Genomic DNA, 27844 nt, shown 5'->3' on the forward strand with positions numbered 1-27844 from the left:
TGGATGTCTGAATGTTACGCTGATGCTCGACACAAAACATTTGATCAGGTCTTTTTGTTCAATTGCTAGCATTGTTTACCTGATGAACAAAATTAACTGAGATAACTAGTCAGTAACCAGCACTTTAATCCAGTAGTCTAGTGGCTACATATTATACCCTCCCCTTCTGTGACAATCAATCACTCAGGATAACCAGGCCACTTAGCGAATGAATCGGACTCCCAGTCAGAAGCACTGATGCCCTTAAATTGACCCACTCACTAGAGACATTTGACATTATGAATGTGCGATGGGTGCAAGCTGCCCCAAAGGTTAATCAGCCAAAAAGCTTTTTTTGTTGCCTTTTGCATTTTGAGTTTAAGTCAAGAACACTACAATTAAAAAATAAAACAATTGTAGTATTTTAAGTGCCTTGGGATAATGCATTTCCCACAGTCATGGAAAACCAAGACATTTTGAATATTGAATATGAAAGTAATTTTTAGACCTGATATAAAAATAGTAGTGAATATGCCTATTTCAAGTTGTGTTAAGCTATTCCTTTGCAAGTAATTAATCTTTGTGAGTACTTGTTAGAATCTCTATAAAACGATTTTTTTTTATTCTTCTGCCGTAATCACAACATGGAAATTAATTTGTCAAAAACTGTTGAAACCCTTCATTTGTGATGACTCTTTACGAATATTTACATCTATTTCACAATTTCCTTTTAGTTATTGGGCAGTCTACTTTAAGCAGTTGCGGCAGTGTCAAATCATTTATCAAATAAATCCAAATTATACAGCAAAATGATCTACCTTTTCAAAACATCTAGAAAAGGCGATGCACAGGGCATTTCTTTGGTGTTCTAGTTTTTGAAAAAAATTAATACGGTCTGGGGTTATTCAAAATGACTTTTAATAAAAAGCCTCTCACCTGCCACCCTGTTCACAAAATAATAGCTAATGTGGAAAATACAATAAATCATTTTCTCAAAGAAAGCATAATTGAAAAGTGCAGTAAGTTATCAATGGGAATTTAAAGTGCAGCATCAGCAAAAGTGTAAAGTCTGTTTCTTCTGGTGGGGTTATTGGGTTCGTGGGGATGAAATGGCAGCAGATTCAGGCATTGATCTGAGTCTATTTTTTAAGGCTGTAGGGATGTATGCCTATGGCAGAGGAGCCAGTGCTCACCCATCAAGCTCCGCCCTTCCCCCACCCATCTTCCCCTGCTGCACTTTCCCCTGTAAATTATAGCAGCACTTTAGCTAATGAAAGAGTTGAAGTCCGGGCACTAATAAAAGCCATTAAGTGAATAAAGCGCTTCCCCCTCTAACAAAATTAAAGAATTTGCCCCCTCCTCAAGAGGGAGGACTCTGTATTAATATTTATGAATTGCGGAACTGGACCCTCTACACCCTCCCAATGACACGTACCCTGGCCCACACCACCCAACATCTTTTCGGCAACCCACCTATCCTGGGTGGTATTGTGTGACCCCCCCTGTGGGGCAGAGGGAGGGGCGGAGTATGGGGGTGTTGGAGGAGAGACATCCTGGACAGTTTGCCTTCAGTTCGGCTAACAGGTCCAGTCCAGACGCCCAGCTCAGAACAGAAGCTCCCTCAGATGATCTTAGTCGTCGATGAGGCAAGAACAAGAGGCAGTGGTCTCAGCATGAAGATCTGCTTTGAGGGCATCTATCCCTGTGGGAACCTGTTGGAAGGTCCTCTACAAGACCTCTTGTAGATGGTCCTCTTCAAGATTGAGGCGAGAGTCTTAAATGCATAAGTTGCTGAATGTCTTAACTGTTCTTCTTTTCTCCTCGCAGAGCTGCGCTGACAATTCCTTAGAACAGTTTCAGTGCACTCGGAAGTTTCTTTTGCGCCTGTTGGACAAGTCTTCTTCAAGGTGAAGATTTTCAAAGAGTATTGTGCAAGAGGGGGACAAAATGAGCTACTACTGAACAAACTGGGTAAGATGTAATATTAGCTTCACATTTGTAACACGCTCAAAGAACAGATTCAAGAGGGTAAGTAAGAAACCAACTGTACCATGAAACTGGTTGAAGAATATAGGCGTAGACAGTTCCATCGTCCATTCATATTTTATCAACTGTTCTTTCTGGTCCTCAACCTTCATTCTCCACCATCATACTTAATAATGTTTGTTTCCTCCCATTTCATCATGCTAAGTGGTTCAGTTGTCCGACCTTTAGAGTTGATTAGTGCACCTATTCTTCCCATTCCCACTAAAATGTCCCATGGGGCATGGCAAGTAGGGTAATATGATTACCATGGATGGGCAGAATCTAGGTGGGTTTTTGGAAGAGATACTCTGGGATATCTTAGGAAGTGTTGCCACAAGAGATTTTGCAGTAACAAGTTAAGAATTAGCCCTGATGTCCAGATGTTCTGGGATAGACGACATTGGCGGCGAAAGAAAATTACATTGGTGGTTTATTCTTATTTGCCCATAAAGCAGTCTATTTGAGCAAGTTAAAAAGCTGGGGAGCGATTGATGTCCCTTAACAAGACAAGCATCACTTCAACAAACTCTATTTCTATAGATTTTTTGAAAACCTCTGAACAATTGAATGACAGCAATCTCATGTGATTACCAAACCACTCTCATTTGTTAACCTCCATTCTGGAGTTCTCTTGAGTTCCATTTCATTATTCTACTGAAATTTTAGAAAATTGACAGTTTTGTCGACTGGTCATCAGACATAGGTAGTAGGGAGGTATATGATTTTCGGAGAGGGTGGGGTTTGTCGCAGTTTTTGCGCAGGAAGGGCGGTGCCTGCGAATCTCTGCAGTGAGAACGTGACCTATGACTAATCTTTTTTATTTTTTTTTAATGTTGCAGACATCCTTAGTCACAGTCTATCACAAACACCTTTTCCACCCATCTTCCATTGTGTCACTCTCAGTAATCACCTGCAACAACCTCTATAATATTGCTCTTCTCGATTTCCAGTAACTTCCAGTTTCTGGAAACCTGAATACAGTCTTTTAGAGAACAGATACAACATCGAAGGATGGCTGAAGAAGACAACTTCTTGATCTTTTGATGGTCTTTTTGAATTACCTTCACCTAGTGATCTATGATTTGTGGTTCCACCTTACGCAGACTTGGAGCCTTGACCTGTTCCCAGACAACCTTCATTGTATTCCGCATGATTTTAAACAGCATTTTGATGTACATGGACCATTGCATCTCGTCTTTTGTGACAGATCCACATTCTAAACTAGTTTCTACTGACTTTACGACTTTGCCCAGGACACCATTGTGCTTGATCTAACCATGCAGTTCCCTTTCTGTCCATGGTTGTGCCAAGCACTTTGGAGACTTGTGTGCACTTTCTTCCAGGTTTTTCTTACTGCTCTTTTCCTCTTATATCCACAATCTAAAGAATCAAACCTTGTGCAACAGTCTGTTAAAGTGTAACTTTTTGTCCCAAACAAGAGTATTTTAAAGAGAATAAAATGCATTATGTTTTGTTTGTTGATTGTGACATGATCATTACAAGTAGAAAAATGAGTGCAACAATAAGTGGAAATAGTGACACTGTGGTCAAAATAGTGTTAGTTCTGTTGCCAACATGCACTTCCTCAGCAAAGCTGATGCCATGGCTTGATATTTATTTCTTTATGTCCTTTCAATTTGCTTATACACCCGAAGCCGTAACCACCATAAACAGAAGGGAGATATATACCCAACCCCCAATATTCAGAGTAGGTCTCAATCTACATGGGGATTCTTCTTAATCACAGATTTTTCTTCATTTTTACAACTAGTGCAGTTGCAAGCTCATTCGTTATGAGAAAATGTATGAACAAATTTGGCACATCAGCCATTGTTTTCACTACTGAAGACAAAAAGACTTTAGTAATGCAAGCCTTGCTCGAGTAAATGCAATCTTAGATGCAGTCAGGAGGTCATGAAGATGGGTGGAGCTCACTGCAGAGCAGCACTTACAGTCAGTCTCTAGATGAATGAACCACTCTGTTTTACCGTCTGAGGTCATGTTAGGTTGCTCTGCTCCGCTCCAGTCATTTTCAAAGTAAAGGACTCCGCTCGGATATTGTGTCATCTGTTTGCAAGTGCACAAGTGTTTTATTTATTGAATCTTTGGCGATTCGACCTCTTCACGAGTCCAGCTCACATTTTAGAATTATTCATAGCACATACTGGAGATTTTGAACACTTTAACTGATTCACTGAGGGGTTTAAAAAAAGATGCATATCAACCATAAAATGGATGAATGTCTAACTATAAATGTAATTAATCAATAAATGCCACAGTCCAGCCAATAAAAATGCACTATAATTGAAGTACAATCATGACCACCATTATGTATTTTGTCAATATACAGAGATACTGCAGCCAGTAGTCTGGGTGTGATGTGCATATTGAACAGGAACAACATCAACATGCATGACTTTTAAATTTACTTTTAAACGAGAACGTCAATGGTGTTTGCTTGTGCAAAGCTCACCGACACAATGCTAGGGTGTAACCGAGGCTTTAGGTTAGAGGTTTATTTAGATCACTAACCTTCAATATGAGCAATGATAATACTGATAATAGCAAACATCAATACATATCAAGACTATTAAATAAATGCAGTCTATCTATGAAGAATGTTATTGGACTTTATTCTGTTGTTCCCAGAAGTGGCTGCATATGATGATTAAAAGCTATTAAAACATCAGATTTACTGCCCTGTTTTTGAAGGTCACAGTCTTCAATACTATACCTACATTAATAAAAATGAAACAAGACTCAGAAATGATTCCAAATTATTTTATTGTCAATTAATGAATAAGGTGGATAATTTTCACATTAGAGCAAAAAACAAACTCAAGCTCAAACCATAAGCGGAAGAAAATGCACTTTTGAATTTGAATACTAGTGAATTTCTGAGTTTTCAGAATGATGTTTAGATGAAATGGCAGAAAGCATTGTGCTCAACAACCATATTCAGGATGAGTGGACTAATGTAATTTCCGTGGAAATAAATTATTATTTTTGGGAAACGGAATTAGACATGACACTAGGATATTTGTATTAATGACTAAAAAAAAAAAAAATTGTCGTTATGCAATATTAGCGCAGTACATAATTTCAAATTGTACCTCAGTAAAAAAAAAACTTACAAAAAAACCTTTTTCCAATCTAATGTACAAATCAAAAATATTTTCTGTGGTTAATGATGTCAATAGAGTGTATCATCTATAAATTTGGAATATTTCATAAAAGACAACCTTCTGAAAACTTTTGACTGACCACTGTGAACAACAGTTTTATTTAAACATGAAGCAAAATCATAGAAAATGATCATCACCACCTTTACATTTTTTTTTTCCTTAAAAAAAATAAATAAATAATGAACTATTTTATCTGTCTTTTTTCCCTTAAACACACTGGGATGTAAACAGGGCAGTTCTATCTAAATGTTAAACTTACACAAATATATTTAGGCCATGTCTTTTTATGATGATCCCTAACAGAACGGTGCGACATGGGTATTCTGACTAAATTAAAGAAACAAGGACATAAAAAAAGAGGGAATTAATTTCATATGGAACAACAGTGAACAAGACGCTGAGGTTTATTGCACCTTCAGTAAAGAGCAGATATTCAAAACTGAAAGTCACATGCTTGATTATATGAATGTCATAATCAACTAACTCAACAGTGCGTCTTTGGGACCATTCACATTTCAAATGCAACATAATTCCTTTGAAAATATGCTATTTAGTTACCACTCATGTAACAAAAAATGTCATACCATTATCAAGTGCAAACCTCATTCAAACAGAGGACATCTGGATGTCATACGAGAGTATATATTTGCACATCCACCAAATAAAATCTGACCATAGGATTCGTAATATCTGCTTTCATTTTAAATGTTCCTCTGCAAAGGCCATAAAGATAAAACGGACACAACAAGATGCGTATACCTTTCCTCAGATGATTTACATAGGTATTCTCCACACAGTAAACTGTAGTGCTACTGTATGTAGAACTTCACCGGTGTCACTACATACATCAGTATGAAATAAAGGTCAAACGATTGGACGGAAACCAAAACAGGACAATAATCTAGATTTATGTCTGCAGGTTGATCAAAATCAGTGTAATCTGCATCAACAAGCTAAGTTTGACTGCACCAATTTTTTTTTTTTTTTTTTTTTTTAAGTAAACATGTATAACACAGACAATCCCATTAGAGTGGATTCCCGATCACAAAAAAACACCCCTAATTCTTTGCACTTGCACAAAATACATCCTGCAGTGAGTTTGTATGCAGACTTGCACACTGTCCTTCCACATTCATTACAACATCGAGTCACAGTGTCCTCATTTGCTGGAGTTCAGAGTAGAAAAGATGTTTTATACTTCAAACAGCCCTCTAGAGTGCAGGAGAAAGCTGAGCCTGATCATGAGGATGTTGCGGTTGGCATAAGACACACCTCTCTCGTGTTTCCAGAGGTTTTGGTGATCCTGTGAAGGCTGTTTGGGTTTTACTGGCAGTGAACATTCACACGGTAAATGAGGACGATGGTGACTCGATCTGGTTCAGCTGAGAGTAGCTCATCACAGTATAAACTGGAAAAAAGAACCACAGTGGAAAAAAAAAAGTGGCTTTGTGCACAAGCGACTTCCTGAAGTTGAAGCTGGTAGGGCGTGTGCATGCTTCTGTTGTTTTTCAGCATCTGAACAGCATGATTGATTCTGATGATTTAAATGCGGAGTGATTTGGCAGGAGAATCTACAATTAATAAACGCCGTTATTTTGGCTCATCTCAGCGGTTTGGTTTAGATGCACCCTACAGAAAGAGGAAGCAAACTAACAGCACATGAAATGGGGGTGTGAGCGATCAGTATGACAGCTACTGCAGGACTGGCATAGATGAATTTTGGGAATAGTTGGTTTGAATTTCTTTGTGGTTTCAATTAATGACCCCATAAGTGAAAAAATGTTCTGTTCCAGGTCATTTTTCAGGAGTACATCAATCGCTGTGTTCAGTCGCTCAGGCGTAGATCTGACTCGGGCCACCAGTGTGAGCATTATCAGCTAGTCGTTCTTGGGTGGGTTGGGTAGGTTTTATGACATTGACGTAGTCTTGGATTCCGACGTCCATGTTTTTAGCTCTGAGAGCAGCGGTGTGAAGCTTCTCCAGGAAGTCTGGCATGCCTGTGAGATAGAGAGGAAGTGAAATCTTTGCAAACAGGTGTCAAGAAACAGCCGCTGCAGGAAGGTGTTTTGTTTTGTTCTCTCCTCTCTGCTTCTGTGTTCGCATGCGATATGCCTACGTCCTACGCCATCCACCCCGAATGAACGCAAGTACGACAGTTAGCGAGATGACAGTTTATAAAATTTTAAATATGGATATTTTTCTTACAAAAACGCATCGATTCGCTGCAGGAGGCCTTTATTCACACACCACTCTAGTATGCATTATAGAGAGGAGAGATGAAAAGGAAACACCATGTAAACTTTTCTGAAAAAATTTTTATAGACCCCCATCCCTAATTAAATATTAAGGATTTTCTTCCAATATTTTGCGCATCATGAACAGTGAGTTTGCTCTGCCAACTACAGTATTTCCCCTCTTTGCATTTGTCCTCAGCGTCTCTGGCCTTTGTTAACATCCCATTTACAGACCTCATATTTCCACACAAATTACAATTTGGAAAGTGTTAGCAATACAATTTGTGTACAAGTCCGGAACAGAGATCAGCTGAAATAAAACAAAAGAGCTGGTTGCCGTTTGCGCGTTTAGAGCAGAAACAGGCCGGTTCTGATTTATGGCCATTTGAACGTTTTCTAACATAATTTTTTATCGGGCCAGTGGTAAACTGTTTCTTCTTGGCTAAAGGAAAATTCAATAAAATAAAAATAAAATTTCCAGGACATTTGACATTTTCTCTTAATTTCCATGTTTTCCAGGACTGGAATATCAGTCATCAATTTTCCAGGTTTTCCAGGACACGTGGGAACCCTGACGATACATTTTTCCAGAATTCTTTTAATCAATTTTATGTGTCCTTTATATTTATGTCCTGTAAATCTCTCAATTCCCCCAGCACTGCCAGGTGTGAAAAAAAAGATACTGGATTTAATGTCCAAATTGCAGCGCATATTAAAAATAAAAGTATGACTGCACATAACAGATGGCTCACCACTAGACACCATCCAGCTGACGCAATATCGAGGGAAGACCGTCTGGGGATCATCGCTGTAAGTCAGCAGGTAATCAAAGCCATTCTGTTGAGACAAGATAACTAGCTTAGGACTGCAAACTAAGACCAATCGCAGACAGACTGACACACAGGAGATTCCTTATTCTCACCTCGTCAAATGACCGGTGTGGGCGGATGACCATCTTGGACTGGTAAGAGTGAACTCGGACGAACTCCTGGATCTCTGGGACACTAGGGTGTTTGATGGCTCTGAACAGAGAACACAAGCACACTTAACATAAAGGACACACTAATTAAAATGTCACTAAATAATTCCTATGAAATGGCAACAACAGTTACCTGGAGACTAAGATCATTAAGTTGTTCTCCACATCAACGTGATATCGGCGCACATAGACATAGTCTCTGGAGTACATGGGATACTGCACAGGAAAGGCCAACAAATTATAATATTAATGGGGAATATAATACAGTAGCTGTTAAGAATCAACATATACTCTTTACTTGGATTTTTAAGCCAATCGTTTTGCATGCTTAATGTCAACCTATTAGGATTTCGAAGTTTTGTAACGTCTTAATAAAGCAATTCTTTAACAATGCAAATGAATCCAGCATGGTGGATTGATGACAGAAAGAAGATTAAGCTTAAAAGCTTTTAAATCTTCAGTCAGCTAGTACTAGATTACACTTCTGTTAATTCGACTTGGCCCTTTAACTGCCCAATGCAAAAATCACACGGATGTTTTCATGTTATGACAGCAGGCAGTGGAGAACTTGATTCAGAGCTTACTGGAAAATGTGTGGCCCAATGAACGACCTCGGTGCCCGTGTTGACGTCCCTGTCCACCACTTCCAGTTTGATAACCAGCGCGTCCCACTTCTTTCTGTACTCTGTGTCCAACTGGAGCATAGGGAAATATTTGGAAGAGTCTAAATATAACATTCAAATACCAACAGCAGATACCAACCACACACAGCAAGATATAACATCTTTAACAAACAGAGCGGAAGACAGGTGACGCCTGAAACAGGTAACAGGGTTGCCAACTCTCGCATCTAGTGTGAGAAACACGTGCTGTGTGCCACCACACTAAATCATACACACCAAATAACAAGACAACACAAAATGCACTTGAATGATGCTTTCTCCAGCGCATAACTTACATGTTACTCTTATGTTCTTTTTAACGTTACGAGTCACAAGCATATTTTCAAACAGGTGGAGCGCAACAGAAACATTACTGCAGTCATTTAGATTAAAATATTGTGGTTTTCATTACATATTTGTTGTTGAACATGAAATTTATGTCAAAAAGAGTGTTTTTTAGGAACAGTAACTGGAATCTTATAAGAGTCCCTTACATTTACAGGAAAAATAATGAGAGTAGCATGTTATTCATGTGTTCAGAGGAGTAAATGTGTGCCTGCTGACCTGTTAAAACTTTTTATTTTTCTTCATTATCTACAATTTAGTGATTCTGCTTGCTTTTTTACTTATTATACTCCTCAAGTAATATTAGGTAAACAGCATACAACTGAGTATTGAAAAGTTTCTTGTACAAAATTAACATTCAGTGTTAAGATGAAATTAAAAATGAATGGTTGCATCCTCAAGATCTGTGACTGGTTCAGGCCACGTCATCAAAATCTCACTCCAGCCAGGTAACCAAAGTTGGCAACCCTGCATGTAACACTATAGAAGCTTGAGCCGACCATCACCCAACACAAACGGTACATCATACAACTCGTTTTACTTTGTCTTGCTGAAATTGCAAAGTAAAACTTAAGCAGCTAATATTAATTAAATTATTTAGTACCTGAACATTGAAGAACTGCCGGGGAGTGACGTCTGTATATGAACCAAACACTGTAACAAGAGATCCAAACATGTAAATCTGATGTTTGAATAGGATTGGACAAACAGTTGGCCCATGTGTTTTTTCAAACACATTCAAATAGCACATAAATGTACAAAGATTATTACTAATTAATGAAACAATAAATATGTTGTTTTACCATTTAGATCATACCTCTGTATTCAAAAAGATGGCTACCCTGGATAGGCCTCCTCCAAACCCTGAAGTTCTTCTTCTCCATGACCACCTCCCAGCCTGGATCCACATGCACAGCTGTCTTTACGTTCACATTCTGGCTTCTCACCGACTCCAGTGCCTGCAGCTCCCATGCACACCTAAAGCACAAGTTCAGACGAGTTGCTTTAACCACAACAATGCATAAACAAGAAGATAAAATGATACCAAATGTGCTACAAACATGTTCAAATAACATTTGGCTAAACTACTTCGCCCCTCATCAAAACCACGCCCTCTAAAGCCATAACAGCCAATCTGATGTCATAACACCTGGACACGAAAAGTGACTGAAAGCTAGAGAGCATTTCTGATTGGTTAATAGAAAGGCTATGCTATGACCATTCTGTTTTTCAAAGCGTAAGGCCTGCTGGACTGTAGACACTTAACCAGTGTGAATATCAATCAGATCATGGGGTGCATTATGTGTCTTATTCACAAAATTACAAATAGCACCACATGAACAGTCCAGAAGTGAGGGAAGTACCTTCTCAGCTCATCATCTTCAATCTTCTCGTCTTCCCACATGAAGACCCCAGCCAGTGCTGCTATGAGTTTTCCAGTGTGGGCGTGTTTGCTCTGCAGGCGCCGCCATATGTTGCCCACGAGTGTCCACCTGCTCCTCTCGGAGTACAGGTTTGAGTACAGCTCTCGGATCTGAAGGGCCCTTCTCAGCCTCTGGCCCGTCACAAAACTACAATGGTTGGCGAATATAGACAATAGTCTCGCCTTCTTGTTTTCGTCGCAGGCCAGCTTGTTCGTTCCCCTTCCTGTTTTTTGGAGCCATGACAGCAGCAGGCCCACGCGCTCACCCAGCCACGATTTGTTATCTATCGCACCACTTTGTTTAAAAGTGCTGAAGGTCTGCAGTCGGACAGCTCTGGCCCCTATACTGCACAAAGGGCGTTGCTGCAACATCTTTGTTTCTAGAACTACGAATCGATAATATCTTTGATTTAACTCTGAAGTGCACTACTTAGCTAAAAAACAAAGATTTACTGTACAGATTAGTTCCCATGTATTCAGGGCACTGAGACAAGTGCAACGCAATGTCAAGTTGACATGCACTAGCGATTATCTTGCAATTTACTTAACGACAGGTTTTAATGGACAACTAAAATGCAGTGCACGAGAGCAAAATATATATCTATATGTGTTTGTATTCTCATCTTATATTATGAGACGCTATCAAAGTAGTTTACTAGATAAACAGTTCGACATTTGCGAACAACTGCAATAACAGATCAACTGACTAACGTTAGCTAGACAACATTCAGTGACATGCGACAAACTGTGATTACATTAACGACAACAACTCGAATGTTTTAAACGGCTAAACTGATTTTCGTATTCCTATCCTTAAATTATTCTTACTTTTATCCTCATGCGTTAGCTTCATGCCCTCACACTTCTCTGGTGGAGTGCGAGCTGCGTCGAACATGCCTATTGGCCACGCCCTTCTCCGTTTTTACGAGTTTCTATTGGCTGTCTCATACGTTGAAGATGCACCTCTCATTCTAATAGGGCAATATGGCTGTCTGTCTTCGTTGGTCGCCACCCTTAGATCAACCAGCATGTTCACATGACTCACCTTCAGTCAACCCAATGGTAAAGGTCCTCAACAACTTTAAGGTTAAACAGAGTTACCACGTGTCTAGTCCGTGCTGTAACTGAAATAATGAGCCACTTATTCTTCCCTGCAGAGTCATCATCAGAATTAGGATAAGTAGATAAGTACACCTACTAATTATTTATTATTACCACATTATTCATCACATTTTTGGAGTAACAGTAAAGTAATCAAAACTATTAAGTAATTTATTATTGAATAAATTAATTTATTAAAATCCATGCATAGACAGTCTATATGTGTCTATTAAACTTCAAGTTTTCACTATCTATCTATCTATCTATCTATCTATCTATCTATCTATCTATCTATCTATCTATCTATCTATCTATCTATCTATCTATGTCTATCTATCCATCCATCTATCTGTCTGTCTGTCTATCTATCTGTCTATCTATGTCTGTCTTTTTTTTTTTTTTTTTTTTTTTCTATCTATCTATCTATCTATCTATCTATCTATCTATCTATCTATCTATCTATCTGTCTGTCTGTCTGTCTGTCTGTCTGTCTATCATCTATCAGTCTGTGTGTCTATCTATCTATCTATCTATCAGTCTGTCTGTCTGTCTGTCTGTCTATCTATTTATCTAGATATATTGAACCCATTCAAATAATAATTCCTGTCTTTATTATTTCACATGGGCGATAAATGCCCTATCTGAAGTACATAAATCCTGTGCTCCTGAGCCAGGAAAGGGAGAAATATTCAATTTAAGTAACTTTTTGCTGTGGCCACGTGGGGGAGTAATAGCACAGTTTGCAGCGTCACCTTCCCTGAGCTTCATCTCAGACTATCCCATGACTTCCGATAACCCACGAGAGGAACTGGATAAAATTAGTGTCACAGGAGATGCAAATACGGAAAACAAGAGACGCCTTTGTAATCTGAACAGGTTACCATTAATAATCACCAACAGACACGAATTTAGGTTTAGGAGAACAGTTCAGTTTTATCTTAATATATACACAATGACTGTACTCTGTCCCATTCTAGAATAATAAGGAGACTGTATTAAAGAAACAGACTCGATTTAGATATTTGTGAACTTTTTTGAGAATATATATCCGCGCTCTTTTTCTGAATCTTTTTTATATTTAAAATCTTATTTTACTTCTTACACGTCAGAGAAAATAAATACCAAATAAATTATGAAAAAAAAAATAACTCAATGACTTTTTACAAAAACATTATTTTAAAGCACCTGTAAACATCTGAAGTGAATTGTTTGTAGGGTAGGTGCTGTGTAAAGTCTTAAATTACTATTTAAAATGCCTGGATTCTACCGATTTCAGGTTAGGTAAACTCCTGATATCGCCAAATAAGGTAAGAGGGCGGGGTTCGACGTCACAATATGCTGAAGACGGCCCCGCCCCCACAGACGGATGATATATGTGTTGCCTGGACAGGGAGGAACTCATCAACTGAAGCCGGCTGAGACCAGGGTTTTTTTTTTTTTTTTTTTGCCAGTTTTTCATTGATCCAAGTACTTAAAACAACCAGCAGTATCTTGTTTGTAGTCTTAAGGTTTGAAGTTATTTAATTTATCCGACGTTAGTGCTTAGTTAGAAGCGAGAGCGTTTGTTATCTATCACCCCGCGCGCGCGGAAAGCGGCTACGGGAAGTTGACTGGGCGGGCTGCAGTGTCAAAAATATCTAAATCGACAATTTTGTTTGAGTGGTGAGTAAAAACCTTTTTTCCCTCTTATTCTAGTTGGCAGTGAGTGATATTTGTCTTACTTTCTTATCAATATTTTTCCGCTGGCTAATTTGAACGGTTAGAATGAGCGCGAGCTCGTGGCTTTGTCAGGTGACTCGCCTGGAAAAAAACGCCAGGGTCTCTTTCCGATTAATTAATACCACAGTGCCACTGATATATGTTGTTTTATGTGTAAATTTTTATTTTTGGGTTATTTTGGTGTTTCAATTAAGTCATTTTGATTTATAACGTTATATTAGCTGTTAGCGGGTGTGAATGAATGACGACACGTGTGGTGCGGAGCCGAAGCGCGCAGGTAAAATGGGTATTGCCCTGTTAAACTAAGAGGCTTACAAAATTTCTGCACTGAAGTAGTGCGATATTTTATTTTAATACTAATATCAGCGAATGGTAGCTGTTTAAAATGGTCGTTTTTAGGTTTGTTTTCGAGTAATATTGTTCCTCAAGCTAACGTTAGCGAGGAAGTGCGCGAGCGTGGAGAACTGGCTCAAACAGCCCTGGAGCGACAGTCAACTGCATTTCATCATGGATTTTCTGCGTTTCTTTGACAATAAAGGGTGCATTGCAGGAATGTGCTGGAAAGCCACACGACACCAATACGCCGAAGGCTTCATTTAAATACTAGTGTCTGTTGTCAGAGTTTAAAATATTAATCAAAGTGCTGCCTTCCCTGGCTTGTAAAACAAAGTGGTCCGATTGACTTTAATCACTTTTTAAAGTTTTTTTTTTTTTTATTTGATTTATTCATTTATTTTTTAAGTGTACATATTGTGAATTGAATGCGTTGGCTTGATTATTGTAGTCATAAGCCATCGGTTGTATTCGTGCATAAGCAGTTATGAGTTTTGTTGTATGATCATACATGCATTCATTCTGTGTTCTCGGTGCGCCCCCTTTTTTTGTACAGTGAAAGATTTTTCTAGACCTTCAGCTCCGCTGTATGCAAAAAAAGTACTGCTAATAAATGTTTTAGTGTGTAATAGACTTATGTCCAAGTTCTGGCTCCTCTGCAGTGAAATTGTTGCATAACACGGGAACCTTCCCATTTTCTCTTTTTTTTTCTCTTTTTTTCCAGGAATGAGCTACCATTCACTAACTGTGTCTGTTGCACAATGGATGTCCACTCTGTCTGCCTAATTACCCAAGCCAAAACAAATTGTAACAGATCTAGTCTAGTCAGAGGATAGCAATAGGCCCTCACTCCACCCTCTCCCTTAACGTTACGTATCAGTTTAGAGCAGTGCAGATTCTTTCTCTGGTGTCTGGATTGCTTTGATTTGCTGGTTTAGCGAAGGGGCGAAGGTAGGTCTGAGGCAGAAAACTGATTTAGAAACACTAGTACCTCAATTATCTGGGGATCAAAATATCCAGTGTGCTGCTGCTTGATTTATTTATACATATTTGGTTCTCTTCCCTGTAAGATTGTGAAGGTTATTTTTTTTCCTGTATAACTTGAAAACCATCAACACACAATGGTGTCGACAACTTTGGCCACGGTAACGATTTTGACCACCCTTGCCGCTCAAGTGCATCTGTCGGATTATCTATGGCTCCTAATCGTAGGGTTCATCATAGCGTTTATCCTGGCCTTTTCTGTGGGTGCTAATGATGTCGCCAACTCGTTTGGTACAGCAGTGGGGTCAGGTGTAGTTACGCTTAGACAGGCCTGTATTCTTGCTACTGTATTTGAGACGCTGGGCTCTGTGCTGATTGGAGCCAAAGTCAGCGAGACCATCCGCAAAGGCATTATCGATGTGACAATGTACAATGGCTCAGAGCATGTGTTGATGGCTGGATCAGTCAGCGCTATGTTTGGTAAGTAGTTTATGAAGCTTAATGCTCATATGTTTTATATATATTATACATTTTTTAATATGTAAAATTAAGGTTTCTCTAAGTTTTATGTTTTCACTACCCTTGGCTCTGCTGCTTGGCAGTTGCTTGCCTCTTTTCTGAAGCTTCCTATTTCTGGGACCCATTGCATTGTGGGAGCTACCATTGGCTTTTCACTGGTCGCCAAAGGTCAGCAGGGCGTCAAATGGCTGGAGATTCTTAGAATTGGTGAGTCAGCTGCATTCACAAGGATGATTCATTTTGTAGTTGCACTTGTGCGAGTATTACGCTACTCCAGAAACTGGAGATGTGTTTGTTTCTTTACATATCGTTGTTCTTTGCTGTCTTACAGTTGCTTCTTGGTTCCTCTCACCTGTCCTCTCTGGCATCATGTCCGCAGTTCTTTTCTACTTTGTTCGCATATTCATCTTGCAAAAGGTAAATAAAATGATCTTGTCTTTCAAACTTGGTTTTAATTAATTACTTGGATGTAGAATGAAAAGGCTATGGAATAAAATTACACCAAAGCTGGGTGTTGGCTAACAGTCTGTACTTTGTTCTTTGCAGGATAATCCCGTGCCCAATGGTCTGAGGGCCCTGCCATTCTTCTATGCTATTACAATGGGAATCAACCTGTTCTCCATCATGTTTACTGGAGCACCGAGTAAGTATTGCTCTATGTCTGCCTTTTGCATGGCTATTAACACCCTAACCAGATGCCCAGATTCTGCCAGACTGTGTTTAGAGTGCTTAAGGCAAAGCAGTGTTTAACCATTGGGCTCCGGAGAACTCAGTGGAGCACTCATGACGCAGGCATGTGGTGCCTGTATTCATGACAATCAGAGTGTTTTTCCTTCATCATAGGAGAGAAAAAAACAGTGGAATAAAGAATTCATGCCCAACAAAATGAACCGTCAGCCACAGTAGAGAAAGCACCACGTTTTTGAGTGCCGTTAACTGTTGAGCTCTGAATACTTTTGCCTTTTGAATTTGAAACCCTTTTAAATGAGCAACCTTTGCTCCTTTTTGTTTTCTCTTACCCACAGGGTTCAACAATTCAAGAAGTCAACTGGCCTGGGCCATTAAATGAAGGCTTCAGGCCAGAGTATGATGCAATATGCACCCTCGGAGTGTGTACACACATGCACTCCCAGGTGGGCGCATTTTACGTAGTCACAGCAAGGTGCAGCAAACACACACACATTCACATAGCAACACACATACCTTATGCCTTAGACATCGTAATGCAACATGTAGGGCTTCAGAGGAAGTTGTTATTTGGACAGTATATAGTTATGCAAGTTAGTTATGGAAAAAAATAGTTTTTTTGAATAAATTCCTTAAGTCAAGTACATAAATGAGTAAGATTAAGTTGAATTGTTACAAAACCTTTTGACTTATTAATGTTAAATTCTTTGTCCATTCAGATAATTTGTAGTGGTTTTCATCTGACACCCTGAGCACAGTTCTAACGACTTTAAAGATGAATAGTTTCTCAAAATTAAAAGGCTGTCCTCTAGAGCCCATTTAATCATTCCAGTGTCACTTCGGGACTCAATCAGAATGACGTTTCTCTTCAGCCAAATTCATCAGCTGACACACATAATGTGAGTTGTTTGAGTGCACCAGGACAAGGACATATATCCTCTCACAATCTCCCACACCAATTCAGGTCGACGTAGTTTCCCATATTAGAGACATCTTAACTTAAGCATCTTTGGCCACACTTAGAGACATCGTCATGTCATCTGCTGTTGGATTAGCTTTAAAGGAACCAGATCAGCAGGCACAGTCCCTTCACTCCTCCCACTCTCAGCCTGTTTTAAAGCAGTTGACTCAGGTTCAGTTAATTCAGAGCGTCTTCCAGGACAGGACAAGACAATACCGGCACCAACCTGGTGGGGGGGGGGGGGGGGGGGGGGGGGGTGGGGGTTAGGTGAGAGAGGCGTGTGGCATGTCATGAACTGTTGATCAACCTCCTTTGTCTTCTGAAGGGAGCTGAAGGCAGGCACACATGCTCTGTAAAATATCAGTCAGTATGTAACTAGGTGGATTTTCCTTGAAGCAGTGTGTTTGCGCTGGTACTTGGAACACCTTGTTCTTCTGGTTTTGTTTTAACCGTTTGTGTAGTATGAGGGTGACAACACATTCCAACTCACATACTGTGCAAGAAGTTTAATCCAGTCAAACTAGTTTGGCATGTGATATATAGGTGTGATATGCACATCAAGTCAGGGATCCGCTCCTAACAATCCCCTTTCCCAAACATGTTGCCTCTCAACTCTTTGTTAATTATGTTCTATAACCCATCCCTGCCCCCAGTTGCAGCACACAGACGTAAGGTCATTCAGCAACCACAGTGTCTGGAAAGTTCTCCCCATTCAAAATACAGATGACACACAAGCTCTCTTTCTGTTTTTAATGTCAGCTGATTCCAGCATTTGAGACCCAAGTAGGCAAGTAATTATTTGTTTGTTCTAATTTCTACTCTTAGTTAGTCAACTAGTTTTCAAAATAACTTCTCTTAAAGGTTGGATTAAAGACATGACTTTTGCCCAGATTTTTGCCTCAATTTACTATCTTGAAGAGTCTGTACTAGTTGTCAAATGTCAGAGCCAGTCCACAGATTCTGGGCAAGCACAGTTGCTATATAAAAAAATTATTTGCACAGACTTCAGACTAAGATTCCCTCCAGTCAGTGGAGATCAAAGTTGTTTAATATTTTAAGCCGATTTTAGAATACATTGTTTTCATTTGTCATGTGTCTCCTAGCAACAAGGCACATGTTTCAGTGTTAGTTTGTGTTCACAACGATTTGATAGTCTGGTAGTGTATGAACCTCATCTGTTACTGTATTATGCCTATTTATTTTTCTGTAACCATTCAGAAACATCAGGTGTCTGATGCCTAGTGTTTTAAAATCCTTTCAGATTTTAAGTTTTATAGTGTATTCTGGCTTTAACTTGTATTATTCATATTCCTAATTTAACAATAAGGGCCATGATGGTTGGCTACACCCTCCCGCCCCCAGTACTTCAATGCTTGTTTTCCAGTCTGCTTCCCCTTTGGAAAAACAGACAGTGGGGTGTTTTGGTTGCCCTGGGGATACAAAACAAACATGAAAGGCAGCAATAAAGACTTTGTGGATTTGAAACTGAATGTTTTTATATTTGGCCAGACTTATTCTGCATGACTCAAAACAGTTTACAGTGTCAAAAATAACTTTTTGTTTAAAGTGAGCTTCATTTGTGGTTACTAGACTTGGTGGCAAGGGAAAAAAAACTTGGTGTGTCTCAACAGACACCAAGCAACATTCTGGTAGTGCTACAAAGGTAGAATGGTTTGTTATGCTACCCAAAGGCATAAAAGTTTATTTCATGATCTCAGTTAATTATCAAAAAATGCTTGGAACTTTCACAATGCGCAGCAGTCAAAGATCACAAATGGCATAATTGGCATAAACACCAGTGCCCAGTCTACAATGACTGGGCACTGAGTGGTATGGCTGCTCCCCTTTTGTGGAGGAGTGTTTGTCAAACTACGTTGATGTAAGCATGAATGCGTTCCCTGCCTATCTTGCATGCACAGGGCTGCTTTTCTCTCACACTGAGCAGGAACTGTGCCAGACTGCCATACTTGATAACTGGGCCCCATTCATAGACCTTTCTCTTATTTCTAGTCATTCACCCCCTCACCTCCTCTGGCCACACCTGTTCTGTCCCTTTAGATCCTGCCAAGTCATTTGGGTTTTGGAAAGTTCAGCTGTTCCTCCCTCGTGTACCTCAGAGCTCTACTGAAAGAGTGAGACATTCCTGGTGTCTTGTCTCCTGAGATTGGTTATGCAACTAATTCAAAGCACGCAGTGGCACGGCATGCCCTGCAGCATCCTGTAGTAATACGTGCATGTGGCAATGCACAGGAGTTTATGCCCCATTGCTTCCTGTCCTCTTATCTCTCAACCTGTCTTTATTTTTTTACAGCCATTTTTTTCAATTAGATTTGGTCAAAGTCAAATTTACAATACCTTTTTTCACCCTCTTTTTGGTTTTGTGAACCTATGTTGACACATTTCATTATCTGTGGCTTTGGACCCCATGGGGAGTACATAAATGGCTGACTTGCTCAGCCAGCACTCTTCCTTGAGCATGCAGTGTGCATTCTTCATCACTGCAGCTAGCACTGCAGTCTTGGCTCAGATATAACCTTTCTGCAGGAATGGTCACTTTTTTTTCCCCCACCCGTCCTCCCAAAGAGGTGGGTGCTGATATCTTGCCGCGATAGCCTTTTAAAGTACTCACACTTGCTGACCATATGGTACAGTGGCTTGTGTCACTGCAATGTTTTGCTGCTGTTGTTCACACTCACATCTCACCTGAATTGTTATGTAAGAGGACAGGCCTTGTGCTTGCATTTTGAATGTGACCAAGGTATTTGACACTTGGTTGCAGTTGAAGTTTTGGCTTGTGTTTCTATGGACTTCTAAACATGTGGAGGAAGTATTATATATATTTTTTTTAGAGTGCTCCTCACAGCATTTTTCTAACTAAAAATGATAAACGACAGCCTGTGGCCTAAGTATTTTTCTCTGAATATGATTTTTCTTCGGAAAGGGTAAGCTATTTTTGGATGCAGTAAATCCACTTCTTATGTCTTATTACTGTTTAACTCCAACACAATTACTAACAACCTGGAATCCAAAATGTCCCCGTCCATTCCCTAATGCTGTTTATGTTGATGGTAGCACATGCTGCCCTTTTGTCTCAAAAGCACCTTTCCTTTCTTCTCCTTTCCCTCGGCACCCCTCTTGGTCCCTTTTCCCTGTGAACGATGGGACTGCAGTGCTGGGCTTCGATAAGCTGCCCTGGTGGGGAGTGCTGCTCATTTCAATTGGCTTGGCCGTGGTCACTGCTATCATCGTTTGGTTTGCTGTCTGCCCTAGGCTCAAGAAGAAGATCGAATGTAAGTATCTGTCTTTAGTCTTTGTGTTAATTCTAACCATGTAAACCATAAAATCGATGTTATCATTAGCAATAGCACTATGAGTCATATCCAGTTGCACAGTGTCATTTCCAGAGCACAATTGGGTATCATAACCATTGCCAAATAGATTAATGAAAGAAAGATGAATGGGTGGGGTGCCTCAAGGGTTTGTGTTAGGGCCATTACAGATGTTTTTTTTGCATTGTACTTGAAGATATAACAATACATCAACCTTGGTGTTTTTTTTTTTTTTTTTTTTTTTTTTTTTTTTTTTTTAGTTTTTTCCTCCAGACCCAATAAAAGTCTGGACGGCAATCTGTGGACATGCAAGGTTTATTAGCCTTAGGCCAGGAATCTCCAACCCTGCTCCAACACGCATGTCTGTAATCTATCAAGTAGCCCTGAACATCTTGATTAGCTGGTTCAGGTGTGTTTGATTGGGGTTGGAGCTGAAATCTGTAGGACCGTTATTGTGTTATTTTACTGACAAATGTCGAGAGTACATTACTGTAGCGCGAAAGCACATTAATACAATGCAAGAGCGCAAATCCGGATGCGTGCTCTCAGATACACGCTGTTCTCGCCCGGAGAGAGTGCGCGCACTTAAAACGTATCTCTCCTCTCGCTCAAACTGTGTCCTGTGCACTCTCAAATCACTCTGGGCTCATGTGCTATAGATATTAATTCTTTTTGCATCTGAATTAAACGTTGTCAAAGGATATCATTGCTTTTTTAAAAAGTAGTCTCAAAACCGATTTTTTTTAAATTGTTGTATTTTTGTTTTAACAAACTGGTTATTGTAGCTACTTTGTTTTACTATATCTCTTATGTTTGTATTTTGATCTTTTCTGCAAATGCACATATGCATCTCTCTGTAAAATAGGCTACTTTGTAAACACTGTTTAAAAGGTACTTTATAAATAAAGCTTTAACCAATCAGACGTCCACAACTGACACAATTTAGCAATGTTAATGAAATGTAGCCTATAAAAATGGCCAGGAATTGGGTGCTTGGATGATTTGTACATAACCTTTGTTTATTTATTTATAAAGCACTTTTAAAACCATAAAAATGGACCTTTGTCCAACTGGTTGGTCTCTGAGCAATTTATCTAAAAACAACATATTATATAGCCTATGACCCTAAAGACTTCTATATAAAACATCAATGTTATGTCATATGTCAGATAGATACCTCAACTGAAATTAAAATCATTGCAATAAATTCTAAGTTGGTATGATGGCAATAATAAGTAACAACTCCTCAAATCAACATCAAATGTAGAAATAGATGTAAATTATGCAAGATATAACAAATGCTCTAATATCATTGCTGTTTGGACATTTATTGGGAACTTAAAATTTTTTTTTTTTTTTTTTTTTTTTAAATCCAGTGTTTGTTTTCAGTTCTGATTTTTTTTTTTTTTAATCATGAAAATCCACTTAATATTAGCTAAACATTCAATGGCACTCTTCTCTAAAACAGTGAATATACAGTTATATGACAGTTACATGTAATTACGGTGTCTGCAAATGCATTAATCCCATAGAATATAATGTAGTAATGTTATGGAAAATATGAAAAAATAGTGTTATATTTATATTTCAATCCAAGTACACAATATATGTAGGCCTATATGACCACATGAATTTTTAGAATCATATGCTTTTTTTGTTTGTTTAGATAAATCGTTCAGAAGGGTTTGACCAAACTGTTAAAGGTTATTTACAAATCATCCAAATGCCCAATTCATTTCTAATATTATGACTAAGTAGTATTAAATTGTAAAGAAATTACAGATCCATCTTTGAAATCTGATTGGTTGATAACCTTTGACAACGTTTATTTCAGGTGCGAAAAGAATTAATATCTATAGTGCATGAGCCCAGAGAGATTTGAGAGTGCACAGGGCACAGTTTGAGCAAGAGGAGAGATACGTTTTAAGTGTATCTGAGCGCGTGTCTGGTTTTGTGCGAGAGCAAAGGAATATTGCGCGTGAGCGGAGAGATTCACGCTCACACATTGTATTAATGTGCTTTCGTGCTACAATAATGAGCTCTCGACATTTGTCAGTAAAATAATGCCATAACGGTAGCTCTCCAGGAGCAGGGTTGGAGACCACTGCCTTAGGCCAAGCACCAGGTGTTCATTGGGGATAATACCCTGCAGATTAAAAATGCTGGCAGTGAACAGCAGTTTTAATCAGTCACTTAGAACGACAATATAATCTTTAAAGGAATGTTCTGGATTCAGTACAAATTAAGCTCTGTCAACTCTTTATGGGGTTTTCTTTTGTTTAAATTATCCTTGTTCGTGCCATGAAAAGTACAGGGTATTTTCATTTAAAGTTGTGAAATGTAGTAAAAAGTATCTTAACAGCTGTGATCTCAGTTATAGTTCACAGTAACAGAAGTTTAATGGCAAGCATGTTTTATAATCCTCAAATCACATAAGACAAAAACACAAAATATAACACAAACTGCACTTTCAAGAAATACCTGCTTTAAACAAGCACAGTCTGTTATTCATCTTGTGTTTTTTTTTTTTTTTTTTGGATCTAAAGCTGTATAGTGTGGCAGTGCATCGACAGCCTGATTGGGTCATAGAGATCCACTAATTGGTTGAATAGCCGTGGTCCAGCTGAGGTGTTGACTGGGAAGTAACTCAGGCTCGTAGAAAAATAGAATGCGTGTGCTTTGACACCTATGAGCAGATCAGTGGACGATGGACCCCGAGTTATGTCATGCTGTCCTTGAAATGTAGGGTTATAGTGACAATTTAAGCAAACAGAGTTTGCCTGTGAAAGTTTATAGAATCGAGCGCTCATGTGATGGCCATGTGAACTGCCAAGTGAGTAAAGTGCTTACCAGCCTTTGTACTTGTCACAAATGATTGATCAGATTCACCTTTACTCAACTAATTAGGGTTCTTCATTTAGTGTTTATACAATGTATTTTTTTTTTGAATGGTTGTATTTTTGTGTTTATTTATTAAATTGTTGACATATGTTTTATTTTTGTGTGGATATTGTTATAAATTTCTAACTTCTGCATTTTTGGCCGTTTTTAGTATGATTTAATGATATAAATTTTTATTAATATTTTAAATGTGTGATTTTGTAATGTTAATTCAGTATGAGAGGATGATCATACTTAGGGGGTATGTGGCAACTAAAAGATTTAAAGCCCCTGTATTATAGTATAAAGTATTAAATAGATGATTTTTCAGCTTAATTTGTGCATATTTAATTACTTGTCTGTTACCATTTTTTAATTTGCTAGCAAGCTTGGAGCTGACCAATTCATTTGATACACAGGTGAAGTAAAGTCTTCCAGTCCCTCTAAGAGTCCTCTGATGGAGAAGAGGGAGCTGCATGAAGCTCACAGTCCCATCCTGAAACCTGTCCCTGAGGAGTCCAGTGCCATGCCCTATTTCAGCCCCTTGGCCCATCCTCTTTCTGAGGAGCGCAGGGTCACCTTTGACTTTGGAGATTCAGATGACGCAGATCAGAAGGACTGCAAAGAGTCAGAGACGGGCAGTGGTAAGTCTGTAGAGCCTCACATTCCATGCCAGTCATGACACACGTTTACTGTTTTTGTCGAAGTTCGATAATGTAACTTGATTCTGTTTTCAGCAGCTCCGAAGATGGCCCATGTTCATTTCACCACTGGCCCCACTCACGCTCCTAGTAATGGTTACTCTCAGTACCACACAGTTCACAAGGACTCTGGCCTCTACAAGGACCTGCTCCACAAACTCCATCTGGCAAAAGTGGGAGACTGCATGGGGGAGGGTGGTGAACGTCCCATCCGCCGCAACAACAGCTACACCTCCTACACCATGGCCATCATTGGCATGCATGGAGACTTCAGGCCCAAAGAAGCTGACTTCCATGCTTCCGAAGACGGAGACAAGGACAAAGCCAACACCCAGGAGAGAAAGCGCATCCGCATGGACAGCTACACGAGTTACTGCAATGCAGTGGCAGAGAATGGTGCACCTGAAGGTCTCGGTGATGGTGAGGTTGCTTTGGAGATTGCTGACGATGATGCTGGGAGCAGCCGTAGTTCTTTGGAGGAGGATAGGGCCGATGCTGACAGACCTGAAGTGTCGATGCTCTTCCAGTTCCTTCAAATTCTCACTGCCTGCTTTGGCTCCTTTGCTCACGGAGGAAATGATGTCAGGTAATGCAGCATTGTACTGCACAGTGCTCAAAATAGATTTACAAATGCTTTGTATTCTTAAGCACTTCAAGCAATTTAACTTATCTTTGGTTTTCAGTAATGCAATTGGTCCCCTGGTTGCCCTGTGGCTGGTCTATGAGAGTGGGTCAGTTATATCTAGTGCACCAACTCCAATCTGGTTGCTGCTGTATGGAGGAGTGGGTATCTGTGTCGGTTTGTGGGTCTGGGGCCGCAGAGTCATCCAAACCATGGGCAAGGACCTGACCCCCATCACCCCGTCTAGGTATAAACACACAGCCATGTTGTCACATCAGACAGCACCTGCTGTACAGAGCACAACCTCCCAACCGGCAGACTTCCCTAAACGATACTTTGTTTAATTTCAGTGGTTTCAGCATTGAGCTCGCCTCAGCTGTCACTGTTGTGGTTGCTTCCAACATTGGTCTTCCAGTTTCTACCACTCACTGCAAGGTAACAGGCCTGTATGCAAAACAAACCAATGCAAATCAAGTCCTAGACAGAGGCTATTTGAATGAGATTGCTAACTACAACTTGTTGTTGAGGGTGTATTTTTATTTATTTTTTTGCTTTCAGGTCGGGTCAGTGGTGGCTGTTGGTTGGCTGCGCTCCAAGAAGGCAGTGGACTGGCGACTGTTCAGGAACATCTTCATGGCCTGGTTTGTCACTGTGCCGATTTCTGGCCTTATCAGCGCGGCCATCATGGCCCTGTTCATCTATGTCATTCTGTGAAGCCTTGAAAGTCTGCTCTGCTTCCCTCTCTGCTTACCAAGAGCCCCAGAGAGAGGTGGACGGTATATCTCAACCTTCTCTACTTTCTCCCCTCCGTCATTCTCGTGATGAGTGAGGGATGAAAAAGGCCCCTTTGATAGAGCCTGTGATTCTTGGCTGATCATTTTTAGCCTGTATTCATGACTTGTATGCACTGCACCAGGTCACATACCATAGGCCAAAGAAGAAAATGTCTTCAAAATTAGAATGGTTGCCATTTAATTCCCTCTTGTACATATACGTCAAATTACCTTTTTTTTGTAATCATGTACAGAACTAAAGGGGTTTTTTTTAAGGTAAATTAAAATGCAGTATTAGCCTTCATTTGACATAGATTTTCCAGTTCTTAAGATTTGAGTTCTTAGAGAAGCAGTGTCTTGGTGCAAAGAATTTGGAGAAAAGGAATTTTTCCTTATGCATTTGGTATGCTTTAATTTTCCCCTTTTTTCAAGAAGGCCTGACTAACTCTGAGCTGGCCACAAATAGAGCCTTATGACAACCACATTTTTAGCGAAGTCTTGTGAGGGTTGATTAGCGAAGTAAATTGGTTGCTCACATCGTGTTCCTTAATACAATTTCAGTGTCCTTTTCCAGATGTCTTGTTTTATTTTTAGTTCTTTTGTAGGTTATACTACAAAATGGGCCTCTTGGTAAACTAAAAAGTTATTCTTTTAGTCTTATATTCTTGAGTGGTTTACAGAATATCAAATTCTTCTTTGGTGTTTTACACCACTGTAACTGAGCTGTTCATATTTGCTCTGTTTTGCCCAGCATCTAATAACAACTATAATGGACCAACCTGTGCTTGGAGATGCAGTTAAACATCTCCGCAGCTACCGCAAATATTCATGCTTCTTTAAAGCACAGAACCACTCTGCTGTAGTTAGCATACTCTTGGCATATCCCTTAAATGTAGCGTGTCCCCAAATGTTTGCTGTAGACAGTTGAGCTCCATTCGGTGGATTATGGCCCATTGTACTCTGTCACCAAAGGTCGTTGTTGTTGCATAAGGATGAAGTGTTACACTCCTTTAACCAGTGTAATGCTGGCCAGAGTTACTCCAGGGGCTAATAGATCATAAGTTAATTATTAAAAATTTCCCCCTGCCAAAATGAATTTGGCAATCATTTGTTTTTAGTTAAAAACAACCGATGAGCCTCTCTTCCCTTTTAGAGTATAACAGTAATGCCTTGCTGTGATGCTTGACATCAGAAACAGTGAATTAAACTTGATGAAGGGAGTGAAGTTTCCTTCCAATTAGCATTCCTGTAAAACTTGAGGAATGGTGTAACTCATCTGCTCCAGGGTTCTCATAGACCTGCTTCCCCAGTACTTCTGAGGAATGCATACCAATACAAAGACAGTTTATGTATATATTTTACAATGGGTTGCTATTGTAACCCCTACAGCAACACAAATGACTTACCCTATGTATACGATAGGTGTGGGACGGGGTGTTAAATGATGGTTTGGACTGAAGGTAGACGTAGCTCCATCTGCACTGCTGTGAAGCCACCAATTGTGAGGGGTTATTTGGTTATGAACAACTCATTTGCTGTAGTTGCCTTAAGGAAGTTCTCTCTCTCTCTCTTTTTTTTTTTTTTTTTTTTTTAATCCAAAGAGAAAAAGGTGGAGCGTTTTGTTGTCCACTGGGCTTTGGGGATAAAAAGAATAAATGTCTTTTTCAATATCACTTGTCTTTGCCTATTTAATTTCAAAAGAAGTAATAATTTTGTGTGCCATATTTATTTATTACTTAAGAAATACTATAAACCTTTGACTGGTAGGTAGGCATGCATACATCACATATATATATATATATATATATATATATATATATATATATATATATATATATATATATATATGTATATATGTATATATGTAGTGAATGATTCCTCTGCATTTTTTTTCTCCTAAAAGTATTTAGACTATATTTTATGTGTGTGTGTAGATCCATAATTCTAAATAACACATTTAATTTTAATATTTTTTTTTGTTTGTTTGTTTTAAACAGACAAAACACTATATATTTAAATGTTGACCATTAAAATATTTGTATCAGACAAGACTTGCATTTAGCGACAAAACTATCAACATTTCCCTCAACACTTACAAAAGAATTTCTTGAGAGTTTGAGTCTTTTTCTATATACAGTAAAACCGCAATAAATCCTGCTCTACAGTATATGCAGTAAAACAGTTTGTTCTCATTAGGTTGTAGGATTTGGGGACGGGCAATGATGCATCTGGTCCAAAAATAAGCTGGGACAATGCAGATGATATAAATAAAGCTCAAATGAGTACACAAGGACTGTAGATGGCGCTGGCCTGGATAACCGTCCTAGATCTGTTCTGCTACTCACACTGTAAGCCATGTAATCATCTGTTAGTACATCCACCTGCAGCCTAGCATTTATATGA

General features: G+C 39.2%; 2 protein-coding genes across 3 annotated transcripts; one reads left to right on the forward strand and one right to left on the reverse strand.

The window, feature by feature from the left end:
* Window positions 1–4771: 4771 nt before the first annotated feature.
* Window positions 4772–11722, reverse strand: LOC109097846 (stAR-related lipid transfer protein 7, mitochondrial-like). The gene is made up of 8 exons (XM_019111467.2): window positions 10774–11722; window positions 10227–10387; window positions 10014–10063; window positions 8987–9097; window positions 8536–8618; window positions 8346–8445; window positions 8176–8260; window positions 4772–7186 (listed from the first exon to the last, which is right to left on the reverse strand). Exons 1-8 carry the CDS (start codon window positions 11202–11204, stop codon window positions 7023–7025), a joined length of 1185 nt encoding a protein of 394 aa, XP_018967012.2. The 5' UTR covers window positions 11205–11722; the 3' UTR covers window positions 4772–7022.
* A 1584-nt stretch (window positions 11723–13306) lies between these two features.
* On the forward strand, window positions 13307–27111 carry slc20a1b (solute carrier family 20 member 1b). Of its 2 annotated transcripts, none has more exons than XM_042764855.1 (11): window positions 13307–13595; window positions 14710–15449; window positions 15555–15695; window positions 15820–15905; window positions 16035–16131; window positions 20307–20426; window positions 23765–23989; window positions 24083–24632; window positions 24730–24915; window positions 25019–25103; window positions 25227–27111. In XM_042764855.1, the coding sequence occupies exons 2-11, from the start codon at window positions 15107–15109 to the stop codon at window positions 25380–25382; spliced, it is 1989 nt and encodes a 662-aa protein (XP_042620789.1). In that variant the 5' UTR covers window positions 13307–13595; window positions 14710–15106; the 3' UTR covers window positions 25383–27111. The 2 variants fall into 2 exon arrangements, with proteins under 2 accessions (XP_042620789.1, XP_042620790.1); XM_042764856.1 differs by having other exon boundaries at window positions 13309–13595; window positions 24086–24632.
* Window positions 27112–27844: the final 733 nt, after the last annotated feature.

Source organism: Cyprinus carpio, chromosome A10, assembly GCF_018340385.1.
Source record: "Cyprinus carpio isolate SPL01 chromosome A10, ASM1834038v1, whole genome shotgun sequence".
In the NCBI taxonomy this organism is placed as follows: Eukaryota; Metazoa; Chordata; class Actinopteri; order Cypriniformes; family Cyprinidae; genus Cyprinus; species Cyprinus carpio.